This window comes from Opisthocomus hoazin, chromosome W (genome assembly GCF_030867145.1).
Source record: "Opisthocomus hoazin isolate bOpiHoa1 chromosome W, bOpiHoa1.hap1, whole genome shotgun sequence".
Taxonomy (NCBI): Eukaryota; Metazoa; Chordata; class Aves; order Opisthocomiformes; family Opisthocomidae; genus Opisthocomus; species Opisthocomus hoazin.
Genome location: NC_134453.1, coordinates 36,812,271 through 36,833,746, shown reverse-complemented (window position 1 = coordinate 36,833,746; position 21,476 = coordinate 36,812,271). Strand labels below are relative to the sequence as shown.

Sequence of the window (21,476 nt, the reverse complement as noted above, 5' to 3'; positions counted from 1 at the left end):
CCTGTTCCAGTGCCTCACCACACTCATAGGAAAGAATTTCTTCCTTATATCTCATCTAAATCTGCCCTCTTTCAGTTTAAAGCCATTACCCCTTGTCCTATCCCTGCATGCCCTTGTAAAAAGTCCCTCTCCAGCTTTCAGGTAGGCCCCTTCAGGTACTGGAAGGCTGCTATAAGGTCTCTCCTGCAGCCTTCTCTTCTCCAGGCTGAACAGCCCCAACTATCTCAGCCTTTCCTCACAGCAGAGTTGCTCCTGCCCTGTGATCATTTTTGTGGCCTCCTCTAGACCCGCTCCAACAGGTCCTCCAACATATCTGTCCTGTGCTGAGGGCTCCAGAGCAGAATGCAGAACACCAAGTGGGGTCTCGCCAGAGCAGAGGGGCAGAATCACCTCCCTCGACCTGCTGGCCATGCTTCTCTTGATGCAGCCCAGGATATGGTTGGCCTTCTGGGCTGTTAGCGCACATTGCCAGGTCATGTTGAGCTTTTTCTCAACCAACACCCCCAAGTCCTTCTCAGGGCTGCTCTCAATCCATTCTCTGCCTGGCCTGTATTTGTGCTTGGGATTGTCCTGACCCAGATGCAGGACCTTGCACATCACAGAATCACAGAATGGTAGGGGCTGGAAGGGACCTCTGTGGGTCATCTAGTCCAACCCCCCTGCCAAAGCAGGGTTACCTAGAGCAGTTTGCACAGGACCTTGTCCAGGTGGGTCTTGAATATCTCCAGAGAAGGAGAATCCACAACCTCTCTGGGCAGCCTGTCCCAGTGCTCCGTCACCCTCAGAGGGAAGAAGTTCTTCCTCATGTTCAGACGGAACTTCCTATGCTTCATTTTGTGCCCATTGCCCCTTGTCCGGTCGCTGGGCACTACTGAAAAGAGTCTGGCCCCATCCTTCTGACACCCACCCTTCAGATATTGATAAGCATTTATTAGGTCCCCTGTCAGCCTTCTCTTCTTCACGCTGAACAAGCCCAGCTCCCTCAGCCTTTCCTCATAGGAGAGATGCTCCAGTCCCCTCATCATCCTTGTAGCCCTCTGCTGGACTCTCTCCAGTAGCTCCTCATCTTTCTTGAACTGGGCAGCCCAGAACTGGACACAGTACTCCAGATGAGGCCTCACCAGGGCAGTGTAGAGGGGGGAAGGAGAACCTCCCTCGACCTGCTGGCCACACTCCTCCTAATGCACCCCAGGATGCCATTTGCCTTCTTGGCAGCCAGGGCACACTGCTGGCTCATGGTTAACCTGTCGTCCACCAGGACACCCAGGTCCCTCTCCGCAGAGCTGCTCTCCAGCAGGTCCACCCCAAGCCTGTACTGTTGCATGGGGTTGTTCCTCCCCAGGTGCAGGACCCTGCACTTGCCTTTGTTGAACCTCATCAGGTTCCTCTCTGCCCAACTTTCCAGCCTATCCAGGTCACGCTGAATGGCAGCACAGCCTTCCAGTGTGTCTACCACACCTCCCAGTTTGGTGTCGTCAGCAAACTTGCTGAGGGTACATTCTAACTCTTCATCCAGGTCGTTGATGAAGAAGTTAAACAAGACTGGGCCCAGTACTGACCCCTGAGGGATACCACTAGTTACAGGCCTCCAACTAGACTCAGCACCGCTGACAACAACCCTCTGAGTTGGAGGTGAGGATGACCGGCCTGTAGTTCCCTGGGTCCTCCTTCTTGCCCTTTTTTAAGATTGGAGTGACATTTGCTTTTCTCCAGTCCTCGGGCACCTCTCCTGTCCTCCAGGACCTTTCAAAGATGATGGAGAGTGGCTCAGCAATGACATCTGCCAGCTCCCTCAGCACTCGTGGGTGCATTCCATTGGGGCCCATGGATTTGTGGACGTCCAGATCGCTTAAGTGTTCCCTCACGCAGTCCTCCTCGACCAAGGGAAGGTCATCCTCTCTGCAGGCTTCCTCTCTCTCCTCCAGGGCCTGGGGTTCCTGAGGGCCAGCCGTGGCACAGAAGACTGAAGCAAAGGCATTCAGTAACTCTGCCTTCTCTGCATCCTCCGTCACCAGGACACCCACCTCATTCAGCAGCGGCCCCACATTATCCCTAGCCTCTCATTTGCTGCTGATGTAGTTGAAGAAGCCCTTCTTGTTGTCCTTGACATCCCTTGCCAGATTCAATTCCAGGTGAGCCTTGGCCTTCCTCATTGCATCCCTGCATGCTTTGACCACATTCCTGTACTCCTCCCAAGTGGCCTGCCCCTCTTTCCACATTCCATGGACCTTTCTCTTCCACCTGAGCTCCACTAAAAGCTCCTTGCTCATCCATGCGCGTCTCCTCCCTCCTTTGCTCGATTTCTTTCTCAGGGGGATGCATTGCTCCTGAGCATGGAGGAAGTAATGTTTAAACAGCGACCAGCACTCTTGGACCCCCCTGCCTTCGAGAGCCCTGGCCCACGGGATTCCTCCCAGTATGTCATTGAAGAGGCCAAAGTTAGCTCTCCTGAAGTCCAAGGTTTTGATCCTGCTTATCGCCCTGCTTCCTCCACACAGGATCCTGAACTCCACCATTTCGTGGTCTCTGCAGCTGAGGCTGCCCCCAACTTTCACATCCTCAACCATTCCCTCTTTGTTTGTCAGTACAAGGTCCAGCAGAGCGCCTTTCCTTGTTGCTTCCTCCACCACTTGCATCAGAAAGTTATCATTGATGCTCTGCAGGAACCTCCTGGATTGCATGTGCCTGGCTGTGTGGTCTTCCCAGCTGATGTCAGGGTGGTTGAAGTCCCCCACGAGAACCAGGGCCTGTGACTGTGAGGCTGCTTGCAGCTGCCTGTAGAAGACCTCATCAATTTCCTCCTCCTGGTCAGGCGGCCTGTATTACACACCCACAATAACATCACCCATATGAACCTGTCCCTTAATTCTTACTCATAAGCTCTCCACTCATTCTACATCCACCCCCAGGCAGAGCTCAATGTATTTCAGTTGCTCCCTCACATATAGAGCAACTCCACCACCTCACCTTTTTGGCCTTTCCTAAAGAGTGTATAGCCATCCATGACAGCGTTCCAGTCATGGGAGCTGTCTCACCATGTCTCTGTAATTGCAATGAGATCGTGGTCCTGCAACCGCACACAGATCTCTAATTCTTCCTGCTTATTCCCCGTGCTGTGTGCATTGGTGTACACACATTTCAGGGAGGAACTCGAGCATGCTGGTTTCCCTGGAGGGGTGCAAGAGAATCTGCCATGTCCATACCCACCCTTAAGGTCATTGGACTTCTGCTTCTGAGCTTGGGATGCAGATGAGGAACCTTTGTCACTGCTCTGACTGGCCACACTTAATCTCCAGCCAGATGGGATGGATTGAGTATTGTGACTTTGTCCCTCACCCCGCTCCCAAGTCCTTCAGTTTAAAGCCTTTCACAGCAGGTTGGCTACCCTGTTGCCAAAGATCCTCTTACCTCTTCTAGATAGGTGGGTCCTATCCCTCTCTAACAGGTTACAATCATTGAAGAAAGTCCCATATTCATAAAAACCAAAATCCTCACGGCGGCACCAGTCACGAATCATAGAATCATAAGTTGGAAAAGACCTCTAAGATCATCAAGTCCGACCATCCACCCAACACCACCATGCCTACTAAACCGTATCCTGAAGAGACACATATACATGTTTTTTAAAAATCTCCAGGGATGGGGACTCCACCACCTCCCTGGGCAGCCTGGTCCAATGCCTGACCACTCTTTCAGTAAAGAAATTTTTCCTAATATCCAATCTAAACCTCCCCTGATGCAGCTAAGGGCCATTGCCTCTCGTCCTGTCGCTAGTTACCTGGGAGAAGAGACCAACACCTGCCTCACTGCAACCTCCTTTCAGGTAGTTGTAGAGAGCAATAAGGTCCCCCCTCCGCCTCCTCTTCTCCAGATTAAACAGCCCCAGTTCCCTGAGCCACTCCTCGTAAGACTTGTTCTCTAGACCCCTCACCACCCTCGTTGCCCTTCTTTGAACATGCTCCAGCCCCTCAATGTCCTTCTTGTAGTGAGTGGCCCAAAACCCAACACAGTACTCCAGGTGCGGCCTCACCAGTGCCAAGTACAGGGGCACGATCACCACCCTACTCCTGCTGGCCACACTATTCCTGACACAAGCCAGGATGCCATTGGCCTCCTTGGCCACCTGGGCACACTGCTGGCTCATGTTCAGCCGGCTGTCGACCAACACCCCAAGGTCCTTTTCCGCCGGGCAGCTTTCCAGCCACTCTTCCCCAAGCCTGTAGCATTGCATGGGGTTGTTGTGACCCAAGTGCAGGACCCGGCACTTGGCCTTATTGAACCTCATACAGCTGACCTCAGCCCATCGATCCAGTCTGTCCAGATCCCTCTGCAGAGCCTTCCTACCCTCAAGCGGATCAACACTCCCGCCCAGCTTGATGTCATCTGCAAACTTACTGAGGGAGCACTTCATCCCCTCATCCAGATCATTGATAAAGATGTTAAAGAAGACTGACCCCAATACTGAGCCCTGGGGAACACCACTTGTGACTGTCTGTCAGCTGGATTTAACTCCATTCACCACAGCTCTCTGCACTTGGCCATTCAGCCAATTCTTTATCCAGTGAAGAGTACACCCATCCAAACCATGGGCAGCCAGTTTCTCCAGGAGGATGCTGTGGGGAACAGTGTCAAAGGCCTTACTAAAGTCCAGGTAGACAACATCCACAGCCTTTCCCTCATCCACTACGCAGGTCACCTGGTCACAGAAGGAGATCAGGTTGGTCAAGCAGGACCTGCCTTTCATGAACCCATGCCGGCTGGGCCTGATCCCCTGGCTGTCCTTCACTTGCCCGGTGAACGCACTCAGGATGAACTGCTCCATAATCTTCCCCGGCACCGAGGTGAGGCTGACAGGCCTGTAGTTCCCTGGATCCTCCTTCCGGCCCTTCTTGTAGATGGATGTTACGTTGGCGATCCTCCAGTCATCTGGGACCTCCCCTGTTAGGCAGGACTGCTGATAGACGATGGAGAGTGGCTTGGCCAGCCAGCTCCCTCAGCACCCTTGGGTGGATCCCATCTGGCCCCATAGACTTGTGAGTGTCCAGGTGGCCTAGCAGGTCGTTAACTGCTTCCTCCTGGATTATGGGAGGTTTGTTCTGCTCTCTGTCCCTGTCTTCCAGCACTGGGGGCTGACTACCCTGGGAATAACCGGTCTGACTATTAAAGACTGAGGCAAAGAAGGCATTAAGTACCTCAGCCTTTTCCTCATCCTTGTTGGCAATATTCCCCCCCTGCATCCAATAAGGGATGGAGACTCTCCTTGGCCCTCTTTTTATATTTGATGTATTTGTAAAAACATTTTTTGTTGTCCTTTACAACAGTGGGCAGCCTGAGTTCTAGCTGGGCTTTTGCCTTTCTAATTTCCTCTCTGCATGACCTTACGAGACCCCTGTACTCCTCTTGAGTCGCCTGCCCTTTCTTCCGTAAGTGGTAGACCCTCCTTTTTTTCCTGAGTCCCAGCAAGAACTCCCTGTTCAGCCAGGCCAGTCGTCTTCCCCACCAGTTCGTCTTATGGCACATGGGGACAGCCTGCTCCTCTTCATCCTGGTTGGGTGGTCTATAACAGACCCCCAGCAGGATGTCTCCCTCGTTGGCTTTCCCCCTCATCTTTACCCATAAGCATTCAACCTTGTCATCACAATCATCGAGCCCTATACAATCAAAGCAGTCCCTAATATACTGTGCCACCCCACCGCCTCTCTTTTTTTGCCTGTCCCTTCTAAAGAGTTTATAGCCATCCATCGCAGCACTCCAGTCATGAGAGTCGTCTCACCATGTTTCTGTGATGGCGACCAAGTCATAGCTGTCCTGCTGCACAATGGCTTCCAGCTTCTCCTGTTTATTGCCTGTGCTGCTTGCATTGGTGTAGATGCACTTGAGCTGGGCTGTTGATCTCACCCCTGACGCTGGCATGCCATGCCTGGGCTCATCCCTAGTGAGCTGGGTGATGTCCCCTTCCCCCTTCAAACCTGGTTTAAAGCCCTCTTAATGAGCCCTGCCAGCTCATGGGCAAGAATCCTTTTTCCCCTTTGAGACAGCCGGACTCCATGTGTTGCCAGCAGGCCCAGTGCCATGTAAACCTCCCCATGATCAAAGAAACCAAAATTCCACCGATGGCACCAGTCTCTGAGCCACCTGTTAACCAGGTGAGTTTTCCTGTCCCTTTCACAGTGTTCTTCCTTGCCACTGATGGGTTTGAGGAAAACACCACCTGCGCCCCTGATCCTTCAACCAATGGCCCCAGTGCCCTGAAGTCCCTTTTGATGGCCTTGGGACTTCTCTCTGTGACCTCATCACTGCCAAGCTGCATTACCAATAGTGGGTAATAATCAGAGGGCCGCACCAGACCAGGGAGCTTCCTAGCAACATCTCTTCTTAGTTCTGTCAACATTCCGACTTGCAGTGTCATTTCTGCCTATGTGAAAGAGTAACAGTAGATAGTAGTCTGTGCTCTTCAGAAGTTGTGGCACCCTCTCGGCCACTTGGCCTTGTTGAACTTCACGATGTTCTCACGGGCCCATCTCTCAAGCCTGTCAAGGTCCCTCTGGATGGCATCCCATCCCTCAGGCATGTCAATGGCACCACACAGCTTGGTGTCTGCGGCAAATTGCTGAGGGTGCACTCAAACCCACTGTCCATGTTGCCGACAAAGATGGTAAATATTGCTGGTCCCAATACTGACCCCTGAGGAACACCACTCGTCACTGGTGTCCACTTGGACATCGAGCCATTGACTGCAACTATTTCAGTGTGACCATCCAGCCAATTCCTTTTCCACCGAGTGGTTCATCCATCAAATCCATGTCTCTCGAATTTAGAGACAAGGATGTCATGTGGGACAGTATCAAATGCTTTGCTCAAGTCCAGGTAGATGACAGCAGTTGCTCTTCCCTTACCCACTAATACTGTAACCCCATTGTAGAAGGCCACCAAATTTGTCAGGCAAGATTTGCCCTTAGTGAAGCCATGTTGGTTGCCACCAATCACCTCCTTATTTTCCATGTGCCTTAGCATAGTTTCCAGGAGGATCTGCTCCATGACCTTGCCACGCACAGAGGTGAGACTGACTGGCCTGTAGTTCCCCGGGTCTTCCTTTTTACCCTTTTTAAGAATAGGTGTAGTGTTTCCCCTTTTCCAGTCAGTAGGAGCTTCACCGGACTGCCGTGACTTCTCAAATATGATGGATAGTGGCCAGTTCCCTCAGGATCTGCAGATGCATCTCATCAGGTCCCACGGACTTGTGCACCTTCAGGTTCCTAGACTTCCTCTTATCACCGACATACCTATAGAAGCTTTTCTTGTTGCCCTTGACATCCCTGGCCAGATTTAATTCTATCAGGGCTTTATCTTTCCGAACCTGGTCCCTGGCTGCTCAGACAATTTCTCTGTATTCCTCTCAGGCTACCTGTCCTTGCTTCCACCCTCTGTAGGCTTCCTTTTTGTGCTTGAGTTTGTCCAGGACCTCCTTGTTCATCCCTACAAGCCTCCTGGTGTTTCTGCCTGACTTCCTGTCTTGTCCTGCCAACAGATATCAGGGTGGTTGAAGTCCCCCATGAGGATCAGGGCTTGTGAAAGTGAGGCTGCTCCTATCTGTCTATAGAGGGCCTCATCCACTCGGTATTCCTGGTTGGGTGGCCTGTAGCAGACCTCCACTGTAATGCCACCAGTCCCTGCCCTGCCTTTAATCCTGACCCATGAGCTCTTAGTTGGCTCCTCATCTATTCCCAGGTGGAGCTCCATGGAGTCCAGCTGGTCATTGACATAGAGGGCAAGGCCTGCATGGATGAGCAAGTTGCTCCTGGGAAAACTCAAACACAAAAAGGAAACATACAAAGGGTGGAAGAAGGGACAGGTAACCTGGGAGGAATACAGAGACACTGCCGAGACTGCAGAGAAGTAGTTAGGAAAGCCAAAGCCCACATGGAGTTGAATCTGAGAAGGTATGTCAAAGGCAACAAGAAGGACTTCTATAAGTACATTGGTGTCAAAAGGAAGACTAGGGAACATGCGGGCCTGCTGCTGAATGAGGCAGGAGACTTGGTTACGCAGAACATGGAAAAGACTGAGGTACCGAATGCCTTCTTTGCTTCAGTCTTTACAAGTAAGAGTGGCCTTCAGGAATCCCAGGCCCCAGAGACCAGTGGGAAAGATTGGAACAAGGAAGCTGTACCCTTGGTGGAAGAGTACCCAATTAGGGAATACTGATAGAGGGGATTGTAAGAAATGTGAAACTATAACAAAAGCCTTAATATTTTCTAGTTTTTAGTAGTCTTTAGTACTGTAACTTGTATTTCTGCATGCATAGTGATCTAACAATATAACTGTTACACTAATCCCTGTTTTCTCATTAAGGAATGTAGTGGAAGGACATGGGCACAAGCTATCACTTAGTCGTTAGACAAAATAATTAAGTGAAACAAAAGTGGTCTTGGTTCTCAGCAAATAATTGGGATAATTGTGGGATAAAAGAGACTCCTAAATAACTCTACTCCAGACAGCTCGGCCTTGGGAGGGCAAATGCGCTAAGCTACAGAGATAAGGAGGCACCAAGAGAGCAACAAGACCAGAGCAAAACAACCTGAAGGACATGATATACGTGATGCTAGAACTGAGTTTGCGCAGAAACAAATGTCAATCAGTGAACAGCGTGATGAAGAGGATGGGCCTTCATCTTGGGACCCCCGAAGACCACCCAAAGATACTAACAGACATGCGTGAAAGATATTTACATATGCTAATTAGTTCCTAGAAAGATAATGAATAATTACCTGTGTGATTGTATTTAACCTGAAGCAACAGGGTGTTTGGTGTGCACGTTTGGAGGAGAAATCACCCGTGTGCCCGGCACCGCAATAAAGAATACCTGCTTAACAGTATACATTGTACTGTTAGGTTTTTCTTACCGGATCTTCGAATCAATACTTAAGCAAATTGTACATATATAAGTGCATGAGCCCTGATGCTATGCACGCATGAGTGATTAGGGAGCAGGCAGATGTCATTGCAAGGCCACTCAATAAACTTTGAACGATCATGGCAATTGGGAGAGGTGCCTGAGGATTGGGGAAAAGGAAATGCCACCTCCATCTTCAAGAAGGGCAAGAAGGAGGACCCAGGGAACTACAGGGCAGTCAGCCTCACCTTGATCCCTGGGAACGTGATGGAGCAGCTAATCCTGGAAACCATTTCCAGGCACATGGAAGACAAGGAAGTCATCAGGAGCAGTCAGCATGGATTCACCAAGGGGAAGTCATGCTTGACCAACTTGATAACCTTGAGGAGTCCTCCTTCTGAGGAGGAAGGAGCAGCAGAGACAACATGTGACGAACTGACCACAACCCACATTCCCCATCCCCCTGTGTCGCTCAAAGGGGAGGAGGTAGAGAATTCAGGAGTGAAGTTAAGCCCGGGAAGAAGGGAGGGGTGGGGGGAAGGTGTTTTAAGATTTGGTTTTATTTTTCATTATCCCGCTCTGATTTGTTTGGTAATAAATTAAACTAATTTCCCCAAGTTGAATCTGTTTTGCCTATGACAGTAATTGCTGAGTGATCTCTCCCTGTTCTTGTCTCAACCCATGAGCCTTTCATCATATTTTTTCCTCCCCTGTCCAGTTGAGGAGGGGGGGGTGATAGAGCGGCTTTTGTGGGCATCTGCCATCCAGCCAGGCTAAACCACGACACTACCTCAGTTAATTACAGAAAAAGTGCTAGTGGTTTCATCTAAATATGAGGGGCTTTGACTTTAATTTTCTAGGGCTTACTGGGCTGTCTTAATTGTGGGTTAGGTTAGATATTCCTCATCCTGCCTATGTGTCAAAGCAACTGTGATAAAAAAGAAGCATCACAGCTATTACACAGAATCCATAATATTCTGGCTACTGTCTGTACAGGGATAATTTAGGTCCCCACAAATTGCTGAGCAGGGTTACCTGCTTTTAGCTTTTACCAAATATCAGAATAATAAAGCTGACCACATTTTTGCATTTTTGACTACTTTCCACTTGATAACCATAAGAGATAGTAAGGCGCTAATCAGTTTTCTGTTGCAGGTCTGCTAATGTTATCAGTAAAGGTATACAACTAGTATAGAAGTTGTAACTGCATTCACAAATTCATATTTTAAAAAATAACCCTGTATTTCAGTATCATTCAGGGCATAAGGCAAAAAAAGTACTGCAAACACAAAGTAAATAATTTTCCTTTTATTTTAAGTCAGAAATGTTGTAAAACATATTTGCTTGTTCTACCAACTCCTGTTTCACAGAAAATTTTTATCTACAGAGGGGCTTTTTTGTCTAGTTGTGTAGAAACTGATCTGTTTCATTTTAAATGACATTTTGGTAACGTTTTTAATTTTCTAGGTACGGAATCCGCCCTGAAAATGTTATTATATATGGCCAAAGTATAGGAACAGTACCATCTGTGGATCTTGCTGCTAGGTATGAAAGTGCTGCTGTAATTCTTCATTCTCCACTGACCTCAGGAATGCGAGTAGCTTTTCCCGATACAAAGAAGACCTACTGCTTTGATGCATTCCCAAAGTGAGTGTTGGGATTTTTTGTGCACGCATTTTTTTCTGTTACAGAAGTTGTAGAATAGGGAAACAAGTAATATGGCAAATACTCTGAATTTTATTTAGATGGTTTAAAAACAATAATTGGAGAATAATCAGAGTGAATGAAAAAAGTGAGAAATGTTTGAGGGAGTTTACAAAACTTTGTATATTTTAGGTTTTTCATATCATGAATCATTTCAGTGGGCATCTGTGTAAAAGTGATTAGTTTTCCTATAAATAGCCCCTAAATACTGACAAGTAGTTCTCTTGCAGTGAATTGTTACTCTGTGTTACTATAAATAGTCTTTTGCATGTATTTATATAAGTAGCAAAGACTGGAAAAAATAAATAGACCTTAACTGAAGTTAATAGAGTCCTGCCATGTATTTCAGAACTATGCCATTAGTTGGCCATTGCAAACTGGTACACTTTGCTAGAAGAATTGCTTGCGTTTTAAATATCTGTCTTTAAGGAGATTCCCATAGAGGATCAAAAGTTAAGAGCCAAAATTCTTCCAGTTCTGACAGGCTCTTTTTCTATTGAGGAAGCAGTATTTTTATCAGTCCAATGACTTTGATTTTTAAAGTGAACATGGTAATTAACAGCATTTTAAGATTGATTGCTCTGTTACGCAATCCTAGTAATTTCCACTAGTGTTTTTCCTTTCTGTGTAGTTTTGCATATGCTACTCTAATGGCTTCCAGGGTGTTGATAATATCTAAATTTCTAATGATTTAAACAATTTTAAAATTTAATTACATATTGTACTTTTAATTACACATTGTACTTTTAACCATTACAAAAAATTAAATTAAGACTCTCTGGTCCTTCAAGAAGGTTTAATAAAGCTGACTGTGTTCATGGATATAATATTTTTCTTACAGCATTGACAAAATCTCTAAAATAACATCTCCTGTGTTAATCATCCATGGGACTGAAGATGAAGTAATTGACTTTTCACATGGCCTAGCATTATTTGAGCGTTGCCAGAGACCTGTAGAACCACTATGGGTAGAAGGAGCGGGCCATAATGATGTGGAACTCTATGGACAGTACCTTGAAAGACTAAAACAGTTTGTGTCAAAGGAACTGGTGAACTTGTAATTTTCTTTGTGTATCTACATTTCATTTCACTGCAGAATTGTACACTTTGATAAATACATAACACAAAATCTGCAGGTTGTGTTTTGAAATAATGTTGATTGCCTTCATTAAATGTACAGGTAGTTATCTGTCAACATAATTAATGAAGGTTTTAATGGCAGTATTATAAACTGGAATGACATGATCATGCAGTAAAGCTTGGCAGTTCATATTACTTTGAGGTTTTTTTTCTTTTTAGATGTACAAAAAAAATCACAAGGAATACTCTATGAAATACTAATTACATAAAATGAAATGCTGTAAAAGTGTTGCTGAATGCTTTAGCATATCAAAAACAAATTTATAAATATTTTTTAAATATCTCAAAATGTACTGTGACTTACTCTGTTGCACAGGTGTAAAGTAAAAAACAGACTTTTAAACAGTTGACCTGTAAAAATGCAATAGCCATTACATTTGAGCAAATACTCGTGTATATATAATGAAAATAGACAGTCACTGGAAATTACCTATGCCCTGTTATAGAGGGAGGGGCTCAAAATAGATTTCTTTTTCCATATTTTTCATGTCTTTTGTGCTTAGTTTTGCTTTAGTTGTTTGGGGTTTTGGTTGGGTTTTTTTAACCTGAAAGATAAGGGTCAAATTTACCAAATCATCTTCTCAGTGATCCTGGTCTTGCCAAAATAATGTCACAAGTTGTCATTTGTATAACATAAATACCATTTACATGATTTCTACTAAGGCCACTAAGTACTTCTTTGAAATCAGTAAGTCTTTCAGAACTTACATAAACTTAGTGGGCAACATAGTTTTAAGCATTGTAGAGATGCAGTATTTCAACAGAAAGAACCTAGAAGTTTATCCAACTTAGCAATAAATAATTTGCAAGTTTGCAGATGTGTGTTCAGGCTTACTTTTGGCTGTTTAGTGTAAGAGCTTGTTTTTTGAATATTGCATGGAAATTTCACCAGTCACTCCAGGACAGTGCGGGGACAGGACAAGAAGATAATGCAGACATTTTTCTGTTAACTCATAGTAAAATAAACTTTGTGAGATGCTTTCCCCTTGAATGCATTTTGCTTGAATAAAACTAAGAAAGATAAATTTAATTATAAGTAGCCTAATTTGTAAACAAAGTAATATTCCAACAGTGCTGCCTTATGCAGCTTAATTGTTCTGTTTATTTTTGTGATTGTTTGAGAGTATTGTATAATTAAATGCATTATCAAGTATTGTGAAGACTTTGGTTCAGATCTGTTGATTAACAGTAAACAGTATTTCTTTCTGAAAAGAAATAGCAACTGTTAATTGTAAGCCAAAATAATAAGCAACTCCTCACTTACTCTAAGAAATCAAAGAGCTAATGCAGTAACGAACTGTTATTAGTTATTGGCAGATTTCTATATTGGCATCTATTGCTCTGATTACCCTCCTATCCCCATGTCAATTTGTACTTCTTTCTTCAGTCAGCTGTTCAATATACAGGTTTTCTGTTGCAGAGTTGCATTATAAACATTCTTCTGTAATGAATTCAAGTTTATCCTTCATTGAAATCATTAGTGACTTCTTGTCTTGTGCTTCCTGGTTTGTTATTTGAATATAAAGGAATTTAAGGTTGTTCTCAAACAACTGGCTTTTTTGTTTGCTTTTTTGATCAAGTACAGATCAATGTGTTCTGAACTTCAGACTAGTACTGAGGCACAATAATATTAGACTCATAATTTTATCTTAATCCAAGATTTTGCAAGTGGAAACACACTTCAATGGATATGTAACTCAACTTTATTACATCATACTTTATATACAATTTTATTTTGGTTCCTTACTACCTTGCAGCCACTCTGATTTATATGGAAATCCTGAACCTTTTCAATTAATTAGATCTGTTTCCAGAACCCTCTTCAGAAATTCACAAATAAAGAGTGTGGAACTGCGATGAAAAGTGATATAGAACAGCTGGTAGCATTGCAAATTGCAGGCAAATGATCAAGTGTCATTACTAGAACTATCTGATTTCTGAATCATATGCTGGGGAATGCTATGGCACCCTGTAATTAAAATGACAAAAAAAGGTGTCATAGCCATTTTGCTACTCTTGTTTCTGTGTTTTGTTGAGGCAAAACAAAAAAAAGCCTAATAGTGTTTTGCCTTCAGTAGATGCAGCTGTGCTGGATTACACTGGTAAGTAAAGATTCTGTTTTCTTATGGGACAGCTTATGAATGGTTAATTATTACCAGTTTGTTCTGATTCGTATTCTACATCTAGATTTTTTTAGATAACTTGTTTACTGAAGGAATTTAAATAGCTTTTATGCATAGCCTTGTATTTTGTATCAAATTATGGCAACAAATCTTTTACTGACATAAAGCAACTCTGAGCTATTTCAACTAGAAGGAAAACATTTCACATGGTGGTTGATTTGTCATTAAACTGTCATTGGTGAAATTGACAATGGGCTGTTGTTTCATGTTATAAATACAATTGTCTCATGACAAATAAGAGTTGATTCAGCATTCATTAATAAGACAATGTCTGATTTCAGAGAAAAGAGCATTTTGTGAACCATGTACACTTATTCCTTTTTTCTTTAATAGTCAAATATTTTACACTAAACTGTCTTTTCTGGCAAATCAGCTTTAAAAACAACTTAATTTGAGGTGACTTTCTAAAGGTGTGGTCTTTTGGGTCATATTTTGGTCCTGTGCTGTCTCATACTCCCAGCTACAGATTTAAAAGCAAACAAACAAAAAAGTCACAGCAATCATCTCCCTTCTGTTTACTGTCTGCCTGCAGTGGCCAAGTGATCTAGTGCATGGTCAATTAGCTACTGTTACTGACTGATTTCAAACCTGCTTTCATTTTCCATTTTTTTTAGTGAAAAGATGCATGCCTTTAACTGTGAGCTTTTTTAGTTAAATGCCATTGTGCAGTATTTGCAGAGCATTTGTATTGATCAGCCAAAAATACAGAAATGAGGAAAAAATTGTTTGAGAAGCAGAGGAGGAAGAGGCATCCTGAATAAGTAACGTATGGAAATCCTTCTTTAAATGGTTGGCAGTAGGAATATTTGTGCACCATCATTGTACAGCAGCTCAAAAGTGGAAGAGAATGTTGAATTACAAAAATTATTGCTATTTAGTGCTCCTTACTATGGATGCTTCATCTTTCAGCAACAAAAAGACAACAGAAATACTACTATAGAAAAAGCCCACATCTGGCTATCTTAATCCTGAGACCATCAGTGCTTGATGTGCTATTGCTGGGACTAACTCTAATACCAAAATTTGTACCACAGACAGTGTCATCAGAGCTCACATTGGTATGTTACTACAAAAGGAAGATTGAAAAGCTAAATGGAGCATAGGCATGCTATTCTAAAAAGAGAAATGCTTGAAAGATATCCTAAACCTTGTCAAAGATGGGAATGTTGCACTTATGACTACTATTATGTAGCATGTGACAGGCTGCTTCTCTTTCACTTAAATAGTGCAGATAACAAAGTTTGACTCTTTTTATTCTTGAAAAGTTAACATGAAAATTGATTATAAGTAGCCCTAGATTGAAATTTCATCATGAAATAGCTTTAGAACTCTTGACAGATTGTATTGGGTGTACATGGCAAGGTTTTGGTAGCAGGAAGGGCTCACTGATGTAATGCAGGTGTCGTGTTAATTTGGCAGAAAATAAACCCCCTTGCTTTCTAACGCTTTTCACCGAACTGAGAGGCTAGGTGCGGCTAGGTTTAAATTCTGAGTGATGTCCAATTTGCCACTACCAGTCCAGTCGCGTTTAATACGTATATTAAACTACCACGATTCTGGATACACTAATAGCAGCCTGCACCTTCAGTCCAGTCGTGCTCATGAACTAGCACGGCCGCATTTGGTCACGTTCAGTGAGAAACTGTGACAACTGGCTACTTAAACAGTGCAGTTTTATTTGTGCAACAGGTATATAGGTTTTTTGAATTGCCGGTGATAGTGACTGTCTGCAAGAAAGCACGTGCAAATATAAAACGCGTGAAAAGGTTATAAATAATACAGCCTGGCTATAAACATTAGGGAGTAACTATTCCCGAGAAAAGCGCTTAGTTTAAGTCTCACCCAAGGCGTCCCAAGGAGGGAAGAAGCAAGGCTCAGCCCGTTGGCCAATCCCGGCTGTCGGAGGCAGTCTGAGGTGGAGTTTCCCTTGACTTGCTCACGGTGTTATCTTCTTTTCCTCCGAAGATCTTCTTCTCTGAAAATCTACGGTGTTATCTTCTTCTCCGAAAATCCCCCATTTCCCTGGCTATTTTTATATCCTTTCTATCTTTAAGGTGGAGTTTGAGTGACTGTAGTCATACATACCTTTTATCATGATTGGTGTAAAATTCTCTCGCTTCACGTTTAAAGGTATAGTTTACGAAAAATCGAGAGTGCAGACTCGAAGAGGGGTGGTCGCACCTCGGAGGCGGGTAGCCTTCGGGATGGAGGTGTGTTTTGGTATTAAAATGATATTAAAACGAGCAAAGTTCACGAGAGGATAGCACTTTGGCAAGGTTTCGAAAACCTGTTGGCTCAGGGGGCCAGATGAGCTGCTTATCAGTTCTAGAGAACCATTTCTTCCCGCTTTATCATCACGGAGCAGGGCCACGGAGTCTCCACTCCGTTCCATCCTCTATGGTACATTGCAGGGAGTTGCTGTGTTAGTGGATTCCTGGCATGCCTGCTGCAGCTGTGTCCCATCCTCAGAGCTCCTTTTGATTTCATGCTTTTACTCAATGGGTGAACACTGCTACGTTTTTCATATAAACTTTAATTTTCAGATGTAAAACCTTAATTTTACTAATAATTCCACATATTCCACCCCGTGACTAAAGTCACTCAAACTTCACTAGATTTGGGATTAATCTGGAATGTCACATGTGTTCCTATGGTAAGGGTTGTCAAGTACAAACGAATTTTGGGGAGCTAGCAAGCGAGTTCACTTTTTCATCATAAGCCAAATTTTAACATACAAAGCAAGTGTTAAAACAAAGCACAATGTGATGAGTATTAATAAAACAACAATGGGATGCAACATCTTGTTAAAGAGTCCTGTAGCTGTTGGCAACCATCCAAAAAGAGTGTCCCACCATTTGTGTCCTCCGTCCTTTTTGATTCTCTCCAGTACTTGATGTATCTCTTCCACATCATAATGGACAGTAATTAGAGTCTTTTGTCCATTTTCTTGGGCCTTCTTTAACAGTCGTTTCAAGTCATCATGTTGTAGCAGCTTTTTCACCAATGTGATGTTCATTCCAATGGGGACAGGTAGTAAATTGTGAATCACTGTATAGTTGGTCTGTAACAGTTGGTGAGACGTAACAGGAGTCGAATAACTGAAATCGCATCCAACAATGTTAGTGAAATTACAAACACAAAATTTCAAATGATTATCAATATCTGTGACCATGTTATCTATAAATATAAAATTACAAGGAGATCTCATGCAAACACATCCTTTCCCAATATATGCAAGCACAGTGTTGGGGGCCTCATTGGGATGTATCTCAAAATGACAAATGTTTTGTTCAGTGTCGAGACAAATGTCTTGCGCTTTAAGGGTATTACTCTCACAAATAAAGCCTTGTTGTTCTCGTGTGATACATGCATCGACGTCAACAGTTTGCCATTTGTCACCATCTTTTTTGGCCCACACTCTATGCTCAATAGGATAGAGTACTGTTCCATTGTGATTTAATCCTAATGCAATGATTGGGTATATGGTATATACCGAGGCATTTTGTATCGTTAAGACAAAAGCAGTGGCCTTACTCTCAATGGGGTCATAGGTGAAATTAACTAGGTACCACCAGGATTGAAATTTTTTCTCAAAGTCAATTGCATTATCCCATATCACCTTCCCTTATAATTGCAGCAGTCATCGATTGCATCCAAAGCTGGGCTTGGATACAGCTGAGCGCTAAAGAAATATTGCTTTGGGCTGCACCAAGTGCATTTGCAATCAGCTGATGGTCCTTTTCACTTGTTTCTTCCCACTGAGGTAATATATTAGGAAAAAGTCATTGGTGATTTCCCAGAGTTAAAAAGGGAAGACCGTAGGGGGTGTTCTAACCTATTTAAGTCACCAGTAGTTGTGACTAGTTTGTTAGCAAGTACTTCAGCATCTATACTGTTTAAGACTTTTAAGTTTGTTCCTAAGATACCAGTTACACCTCTCTTCAATCGTTGTGAGGAGGTAAGGGTTCGTTCACGTAACCACGCATACCATCCCGCATAGGATGTACCTAGGAAAGGTGAGCAAATAGGTTTGATGGCAGAGACATTAATCTGCATTGATAGTTCCACTCACTAGAGAGAGTAGGTCGGGTTAAACAATATTTGTTGTTGACCGGTATTTTTGATAACGTAAGGACCAATGTTAAAAATGTAAGGATTTAGACCTGTGAGTGTTGGAATGGATTCATTCTCAAAATTTTGTTGGGGTGACATTGTGATTGGTACAGGCATAGCCGTAGTTGAAGTCTTTTCCTGTGATATGTCTAACCCAAATTTAAATGATAGTGCTTTGTTTCCTCTGTCAGTGCTTCCTAAACAGACAACAGATACTGACTGAATTATAGTAAAATTGAACCAACAAACATCAGATGCACAATGCTTCCTATCTATTGTGGGTTCTGGTTTTGGTTCAGGAAATTTCCTGATAGTAACTTAGGTCGAAGGAGGGAAATCTTTTCTACTACTAGCATTAAAGGTTCGACAACCTATGTGGATTGTTTTCCCTTTATCGACCTTCCATCTATGCATCGAATGCTTCCATTCTGATTCATGTATTTGCAATTCCCTGTTGTCATATATGATGACAGTTGCTAAACTCATTCATTCTAAGTAGAAATAGTATTACAGCTAGAATGAGGGACAAAATTCCTTGGATGCACTCGAGGTTAGCGTAAGCCAATGAGTCCATCCACGTGCAGTTCATACAGGATTCCTCGACCAATATGATCCATAACAGTCTACTTTATTAGCAGAGAATCTAGATTATATAGACAGCAATCGGTACAGCACTCGGTTATGATTGGTCACTATTCCTAGAGCATCTATTAATAGAACACCTGTTTATCCACAGCCGGCCTCTCGATGGCCTTGAGGCCTGTGCTGCTACAGACTGATCAAGTCCATATTCAGAGTGTCTGGGTTGCTCACAATATGTCCCTGTTCTTCCAGGAATCCCACAGGCGCTCTCATTGATGCCATTGCAAAAGTAAGTGCAGATGGGGGAAGAAGTAAACTACCCTGGGTTAACTTGACAGTGAGATAAAATGTGCTTGGGACTCTACATACTCGGATGATGGAAGGAAACTATCCTGGGTTACCATAAAAAAGTCTTCTCATGCCCTACACCCTCTGTTCATTTGCACTAGTTTCATTTTACTTCAGTAATATTTTATTTTAAAAAGCCAGAAATTGTCAGCATCTTTTGTCTTTTTTCTCACATTTTTTCTATTCTGTCATAATCTTTCTATATGTATTGGATATATGTGGCAAAGTTTTGGTAGCAGGGGGCTGCAGGGGTGGCCTCTGTGAGAAGAGACCAGGGGTTGCCCTGTGCCAGACACAGCCGGTTCCAGCCAGCTCCAAAACAGACCCATTGCAGGCCAGACCTGAGCCAGTCAGTGAAGTTGGTGGTGCCTCTGTAAAGCATATTTAAGAAAGGGTAAAAACGCCACACATAGAGGAGGAGAGAAAAAAAAGTGAGAAACAGCAGTGCAAACACCAAAGTCAGAGGAGGAGGTGCTCCAGGTGCCAGAGCAGATATTCCCCTAAAGCCTATGGAAGAGAAAGCACCAGAACAGGTATTCACTCAACAGCCCATGGAGGAACCCACACAGGAGGAGTTGGATATTTCCTGAAGGAATAACAGCCCATGAAGAACCCACACTGGAGCAGGTTTTCCTGAAGGGCTGCAGCCTGTGGAGAGGGCCCACACGAGCAGGGGAAGAATGTGAGGCAGAAGGAGCAGCAGAAAAACTGTTATGCATTGACCACAACAACCCCCATTCCCCATCACCTCTGTGCCACTAAGAGGGTTGGGTGGGTAGAGGAGTCAGGAGTGACAGAGTGAATTTGAGCCTGGGAAATGGGGGGGAAGAAGTGTTGTTTAATTTCTCTCTGTTTCTCGCTACCCAAATCTATTTTAACTGGCAGGAAATTAATCTTCCCCAAGTCAAGTCTGTTTTACCCATGACAGTAACTGGTAATCAATCTCCTTGTCTTGATCACAACACATGAGATTTCTCATTTATTTTCTCCCCTCTGTCCAGTTGAGGAGAGGGACTGAGTGAGCAGCTGGGTGGATGTGCAGCTGCTAGCCAAGGTTAACCCATCAAACAGATACAGAACTTCTTAACCAATGTGCGTTGAGTGAATATTAATTGTAAAATAACCATAGAAAGAAACCGTGATGCTGTGAAAAGCCGGAACTGAAGACTCAATAATAGTAGGAAGACTATTAAGCAGGTATTCTTATCAGGCTATTAAGTAGGTATTCTTTGTTACGGTGCCGGGCACACAAGGGATCGCTCCTCCAAACGTATGCGCGAAGAGACACAGTCACTAGGTATTTAAGCTATATTAAAACACATATTCTGCACGTTTCCAAGAAAAGCATATCATAGTAAAGGGATGGAGTTTTGAGCAACAGAGAAGAGCCAGGGGCTGCTGATGTGTTAGGAACCAACAGGGGAACACCTGAGAAATGCCGCAAAGGAACTGGGGCGCGATCCTCCAAAAAGGTGATGCGGTCGACAGCCCAACTGAAGCGTCTCAACGCCAACGCGCGCAGCACGGGTAACAAAACATGGCTGAGTGAGGACCTTCTGGTCGAGCTGAAGTGCGAGAAGGAAACGCGTAGGCAGTGGAAGCGGGGACAGGCAGCCTGGGAAGAATGTAGGGATGCTACCCAGGTGCGTGGGGATGGGATCAGGAAAGCTAAGGCACAGCCGGAGCTGAATTTGGTAAGGGGTGTGAAGAATCATAGGAAAGGCTTCTACTGGGGCATTGGTCAGAAAAGGAAGACCTTCTGTGGGTGTTTTGTAGTCCATTACTGTCTAGCTTGACAAAAATTGCACGGCTCTTCCTCTCCCCCATCCCCCTACCCTCTAGTGTGCATAATCGGTCTCTGTAGCTTTGTTTGGAAAATGTCGGTTGCAGGCAGACAGATGGTAGTTTAAAGCGCAGTGGCTGAGTTGCTAGGAATTGGCTAACTGGTTTCTCTGGGTGGTTCTCTGCTCTCCTTCCTTCCCTTCCTGCCCTCTCCCCTCTTTGTGTGTGGCTTTTTATTTTATTTGTTTACGGTTTTGTACTTCCTTTCTCCAGCTTCTTGGGCATTTAATGCCCACTGGGAAGAAGCGTGCTGCTCACCTGGGCCTGACCGATGGATTCCGGATGGTTGTGGATGAAGGGCCCGAGGGTGGGCAGCCTGTCTGTCGCGTACATCTACGTATTCTGGGTGGCCGTCAGTTGGGCTGGCCGCCTGGCTAAGATTTTTGCACCGCAAGAGTTGCCCCACGTGTACAAATCGCCACTGAATGGATTTCGTCTGTTGCCCGTCAATCTAGCTACTGTCGATGTCTCATTTTTTGTGACGTGTGTCTGTGGAAGGTAACGGCTTTTGAGCAGCAGTTGCACAATAAAGATTTAGCATGGGGATATCATCTCTGTCTTGAGCGTCTTACTGAGGGAAATAGTTCTGCAAGTTAAAATGGTGTCTCCCCGGAGCGTAAGTGGTTTTGGGTGGTTTTGGCACAGTGCAGTGTGTTGGAGAAGCATCCAAC

The 21,476-nt window shown here is 44.3% G+C and overlaps 1 protein-coding gene across 7 annotated transcripts in view; it reads left to right on the top strand.

Moving 5' to 3' along the window:
* Positions 1-21,302, top strand: part of LOC104333379 (abhydrolase domain containing 17B, depalmitoylase) — a 42,152-nt gene extending 20,850 nt beyond the window's left edge. For 6 of the 7 annotated variants that reach the window (XM_075446371.1, XM_075446370.1, XM_075446374.1 and 3 more), the window contains 2 exons: positions 10,361-10,540; positions 11,439-12,892. In XM_075446371.1, coding sequence (XP_075302486.1) covers positions 10,361-10,540; positions 11,439-11,658 — 400 coding nt within the window. In that variant the 3' untranslated portion in view covers positions 11,659-12,892. Of the gene's footprint in view, positions 1-10,360; positions 10,541-11,438; positions 12,893-18,867; positions 18,905-21,018 lie in introns of those variants that run through there. The other variant, XM_075446373.1, reaches the window with a different exon arrangement.
* Positions 21,303-21,476: the final 174 nt, after the last annotated feature.